Raw genomic sequence first — 6000 nt, forward strand, 5'->3', positions numbered from 1 at the left:
TTCATCTAATGTTTTATGACCTTTGCCATATGGTTGGTTGTGTGGTTGTTTGGCAGTAAGTGTTTTTTGTTCTCAGGTCTATTTAAAAAAAAAAAGAGATCTTGATCTAAAATTATTAAGTAAAGTTACTAACTTTGCAGAAGGAGTCAAATTTATTGAAAGCTTTTCTCAACTAGGACAGACACATGTTCACTGAGAACTTTCTAGGAGTTGGTGAGCATCAAATGGTAACAGGTAACAAGCACCAGAAGAGCATCAGTTCCTGTTTATTCAAAAACACTGCTTTAATTCAGCATATGTCAGTGCTGCACCAGAAAGCGCTAAATACTGCTAATTTACTTCATAAAGATTTATATATATATCCTGCAAACAGAAGGGAAGGAAGCCTTGATAAAGCAACATGTAGGCTACTGATGAAGCATGTACTGTTTGTCCATATGCACAATGTTGTGTGCACATGTGGGTGCAGCTCGACATGTGTACAGGCATTATGGTTCGTACACATGTGTGAGTCATCCAGACGGTGTTTTAGAAGGTCACCAGAACATCATATATTACAGGTATGATAAAAATGTGATAACAGCTTATCTGCATAGTAAAGTTATCAACTGTAGGCCACATCTGGACCAGCATACCATAGCCCATCTTACTGGAAATAACGTTAATCATTCATTGGGGCAGGTTAAAGAAAATGCGTATGACACTTAAATGTTCTTTATTGCGGTGATACAAAGTATAAAGCCTACATGATATAAAAATGCCTTCGTTTGGACATGATTTCTATGTCAGCAATCATCAAGTGATAAAGACAGAATCCATTGCCAGCAAAGGATCACTATACTGAACAACAGTTGATTATAAGCTATTCATCAATAAGTTTTCTTAACTGATCCTTTTGTGAGAGCTATTTATTGCATAGTTTTGGATTATGATTAGTGATTTTAAAGGGTGAACACTGTAAATCATCCTTTTCATTGTGCAGTGACTTGGTCATTTCTGTGCGTCTCCACTTTGTATATTGTCTGGTAGCCGTCGTCCCAGGCATACAGCTGTTTGTCTCCGGGGTGGTAGTGAATGCTGCTGTGGCTGGTGTAGCGCTTTGGGAAGAACATCACAGGACTCTCATCACTGCAGATGGATGAGACAGAAAACAGCAAATGTTTATTTATTTCAAATTAAAATAAAATTCTTTTAACAGAGAGATTGAACTAATTGTTGACCTGTTTTTGTTTTTCTGTGTACGTATGTGTGGATGGTTTATTGTAGGACTACATGTTTGTGGGACTATCTCTATCTTGTTGGTCTGTCTATGCACGTTCCCACCTGTGGATGGTGTCATGGATGTCGTAGAGACACTGTATGGTGGAGCGTCCTCCGTAGCGTGTGTTGTAGACCACATAGAGAGTCCCACATATTAAGAAAGCTCCTTCAGCATCATGGCTTCTGCACCGTGTATCCCAGGTATATTCAACAGCCAAAGTTGCTGAGATAGCAACAAAAAAATAAAATGTACTCTGTGCAGACCAGGTTACATCATGTAAGTACATGTGTAGGGGAGGTATGCTCTACCTTTATCCAGTTTAGTAATGACCAGGTTTCCTCCGTACTCAGGGTCAGCATGGATGACCCAGAGGCCGAGTTCATCCACAGCCATGTCCAGGTAGGTGTTAGGGTTCAGACTGTAGACCGGTAGACGACCTGCTCCTGGTAGCAGTGTACTGTCCACCACTGTGCCGTTCAACAGGTCTACCTTTATGTGATGGAAAGAAACAAATTCAAAAAAGCTATCAGCGTGGATTTGATTTCTTTTCAGAGGTGTCAGATGTGTTGTAACCACAGGACTGGATGTGTTCAAACAAAGCTAGTGGCTCTGTAAGGCTGTACATAGGCACAGTGTGGCTAAGCTAAGTGCTAATGTTAGCAGGCAAACATGTTTACCATCATTGTCAACTCTACAGTATGTATGATAACTATTCATGTCTGTCCAAAATTCCATGGCAATCCATTCAATAGTTGATGAGATATTTCAGACAATCCTGATAAAATCCTGATTAAAATACAAGAGCAGGGTAAGGTATTGTTCTACTATCTTTGCTTTTTGAAATCATACTTTTTACCATGAAAATGTTTGCTGCAATTACATGTGCTCCAAAACACTGGAAGTATCTTGACAAAAGTCAGCTTGTTTTAATGGAGCAGAATTGTTTCTGTTGGCATTGTTAGCTGACTGACCTCAGCTAACACAGAGCAGCAAAGGAAATGGAACAAAAATCAACTCTCCAACGTCTACGCTCCTCTGAAGTGATCTGGTGTCAGTCTCCAGCCAAAAGCTTCTCTGAACTTCTACTGCAACACTGGTATGAAATAAAATCAGTCACTTATAATCAGGAACTCTTCTCAATAACTGTTTTCAAGCACTGTGAACCTTAGTAAACAAACTGTTTCATTCAACCCCTTTTATATTAAGACACATGGTGCAAATCAACAAAGAAATGCCTTGACGGGGGACACACATGTACAATATTATGCCTTGATTACCTCACTTCAGTCACATACCTTCAGTATCTGGTTGGGCGTGTCTGCCTTGTGGCAGTAGAGGAATCCATTGTAGACCACGTGGCCTGTCCCTTGCCAGTGGAAAGGCAGCTGCACCACCTTAGCTGGCGGAGCGGGGGTCCTCTCTGCGAAACTTTGCAGAGAAACATACTCCAGCAGAGTGTTGTTACGAATTCCACTGAGCAGGTAGACCTGACAGATTGCAACCAGACGAGAAGTGAATAAAAATGGTGCCGTACAGCTCAGCTTGATGTTCCATTCTTGGTTTAAATATAATGACATTCTTAATCTGTGGTATTCATTCCTTATATAATACTGATTCTGTCACATTAGGTTTCGCCCTTGCTGGTGAATGTCATTGTGAAAAGCAAAGTCTAGAAATAAGCCATTACTCTTTGATTCTGATGGACTGACACAAAAACCTGATATTTAATCATTGATTCATTAAGAAAAAAAATATGATGTCTTGATGAATAGGAAGACATATACCACTGACATATATGGGCCCAGAAGAGAGGATTTTCCTTCATCTATTTCAGTAAATGATACATCAAACAGGGTAAAATCAGTGTGTGTCAGCAATCATTGCCTTCTAAATCAAGCTGTTAAAGTGATCCAGGGTGAGGCAGCCCAAAAAAGAACAACGAATTCTGACTGTTATGAGAAAAAGGTCAGTGATGGTCCCTCCAGCTGCCCCACACTGAGAGGAAGATAAGCAGAGTCTGCTGTCAGAGAGAAACACAGCTGTCTGCCGACTGCAGTCACAGTCTTTTACTGCTGTAATTACGTCATCTTTACAGAGAACAGACCTTAGCTGATCCTTCAGAGGGGTCCTTGAACCAGGAACCGGAGGTGTCTCCTGTCTTCTTCACAATCTTGAGGGACTTGATTTGACTCAGGGCTGTGCTGCAGTCTGGAGATGTTGGTGATCAGACCATGATTGAATGGACTTTTATTGAACTGTAACACACTGTCCTGTTCAGTACATTTTGTGCCAGTGTCTATTTGTCTGCCTCTGATTATCTGCTCCTCACTTTTAACAAGAAAAACTATCTTGCTGTTTTCCTTCAGTTTCACCTTCTGCTCAACATAATCCCCCTAGACAGATAGATGCTGTAATCCTTCTCAGTACCACCCACACACCCACACACACCAACCCACCCCACACACACACCCACCTTTCTCCACTTTGATCTTGGCTTTCTTCTTAAGCAGGTCCAGCTCTGCAGCCTTTATCTGTTGTTCCAGCAGCGCCTCCTCCATCTCAATGTCAGACTGATTGGGAATCTTGTTCTCGAGATATTCTAACTCTCTCTCCATCCGGTCAACTCGCACAGACACGCTGTCCACCTGGCTCTTCACCTCCGATCTGTGGAGCAAGACAGTTCAGTTCTCGCAGTTGTCATGTACCTCCTTCAGCTAGTAACATACTTGCCACTATTGTCCACTTGGAGCAAATGTTCCACAGTCACGTTTTCAGACATGCCTACCGTAGAACACCGACAGTGGACAGGTAGCCCCTGATTTCAGACGACAGGTCATAGGTCTTCTGGGTGATGGACACTGTGTTTTGCTCACACTGATTCAGACGCTCCTGGTGCCATTGACACAGAGAAAAGTGTTGTAGATACAGACTTTAAGCGCATTAATGCACAGTACATGCCTTTTGAAAGAAGTAATACATTCTACCTCTTAAAACGGGTGAACTCACACGTAATAAAACACACCCTGGCTCATTTCAATACACTCAAGAATTCTGCTGCTCCAGCCTTCCTGGACGTGTTGTATTTGCTGCACTTGCATGACCAATAGGTTATGGTGGCTGTAACGTTAGCTAATGTTTGCAAACTTTTATTAGATGTTGTGGTATAAATAACACACTGAGTCAGTTCACAGACTATGAATTTTTCTACACTTGTGCTATTGTTAAACTACATTTTTGCATTATTGTCTATGGCTGCTGTTCAACAAGTTTCTGCAAGGAAAAGCATGTTTTCTGTTAAACTGGACTTTTGAAAGAAGAAGAAGAAGTAACACATTCTTCCTCCTACAAATGAAAACTTAAACTCATATAAGCTGTAAAACACAGCATTCATACACTCAGTAACTTATGGTGGCTAATGTTAGCAACTATTTGCAAACTAAAGTTGACACAACAGATATAAATATAAATCGCTGACACTAGGTCTAAGCTTTCTGCATGGTGTAAATGTACTACAAGCAGTATTTTTCATTCCATGATTCATTAATCTGCCTATTTTAAGGCTGATTTCTAACATTGTAGCAAGAAAAGTTGGAAATCTTATACAGAGCAGTATAAGACAGTAGAATATATATGAACAGTATACATAAGGCCATGTTGGAGTAACATTTCAAGCAGTTGTTGATGGTAAGAGCTTCAGGTATTGAGGTTGTAGTGCTCTGATGTCTCCTGAGTGATGCAGGTATCTGACGCAGAATAGCAGCGCAGGGGCACTTACCTCCATCTGAGCCAGTCTCCTCTCCATGTATTGGATTATAAAGGCATCCTGGGGTGAACCCTGGCTCTGCACTGAACCCACAGTCAGATAGAGAGATAGGAGAAGGACAGGAAGCACTCTGCCTGACATTTCTAACACTTCTGTCAACAACTCAGCACCGAAACTAATGCTTCTGCAGCAACAGCTTCACTACGTCTGTGACTCAAATGCACCTTTTCCTGTATCTCTGAACCTCTGCTGCAGAGTGAAACTCACTAAAACAGTGGGAAAAAAAGCCAAAGGGGGAAAAAAAGGATCAATCCATATGGTTTCAGTCACAGTTTACATCAGTCTCACTGTGTTGAAAGTAGTTCTTCATGGTCTTTAAATGGTTGAATATTCTTCTTTCCTCTTGCGGTGCTCAGTAAATGTTTCAGTCTGTTAGAGTTGTAGCTCCAGAACTTTCCGTCTTGTTCTCTAGTCAGTTGTTGCTCCAGTGGACTCGGATCCAAGTGAACCTCACCCACGGTCCCTCCCAGCTCTTCCCTCTCCCAATCTCTCGGCCCGTCCCTCTCCCACCCTCCCCTCTCTAGAGTTTGTGTATCTGAGGTATGAGAGAGAAAACCAAAAGCAAAGGGGCAGAGAGGGCGAGACAGAGGGAGCTGAAAACAACCAAGACAGTTCATATCCTTCAGTTTTTTACTGTAATACTCTCCAGATGGCCCGCTGACACGTCTTCACTTCTCACACAGAGCAGAAGCTGTTCAATAAAAGTTGACTCCATGCAGTATCAGGACCAGCTCCACATCACCCCGTGTAAAATAAACACGGTTAAGAATATCACAGAAAAATATCTTCATTCCCCTACACCTACACCTACACCCACACAAACACACAATCCTCACAAGACTGCACAAGTATTTTGTTCCCCTGCAAGACACAAAGGATGTTTCCGCTGGCAGGATGAAAGGTTTCATGTAAGACG

General features: G+C 41.8%; 1 protein-coding gene across 1 annotated transcript; it reads right to left on the reverse strand.

The window, feature by feature from the left end:
* Nucleotides 1-696: 696 nt before the first annotated feature.
* olfml1 (olfactomedin-like 1) lies at nt 697-5511 on the reverse strand. The gene is made up of 8 exons (XM_041939501.1): nt 5037-5511; nt 4047-4150; nt 3735-3925; nt 3366-3469; nt 2557-2748; nt 1570-1750; nt 1324-1483; nt 697-1128 (listed from the first exon to the last, which is right to left on the reverse strand). Exons 1-8 carry the CDS (start codon nt 5163-5165, stop codon nt 972-974), a joined length of 1218 nt encoding a protein of 405 aa, XP_041795435.1. The 5' UTR covers nt 5166-5511; the 3' UTR covers nt 697-971.
* Between the last annotated feature and the right edge of the window lie 489 nt (nt 5512-6000).

The sequence above is a fragment of the Chelmon rostratus genome, chromosome 6 (assembly GCF_017976325.1).
Source record: "Chelmon rostratus isolate fCheRos1 chromosome 6, fCheRos1.pri, whole genome shotgun sequence".
In the NCBI taxonomy this organism is placed as follows: Eukaryota; Metazoa; Chordata; class Actinopteri; order Chaetodontiformes; family Chaetodontidae; genus Chelmon; species Chelmon rostratus.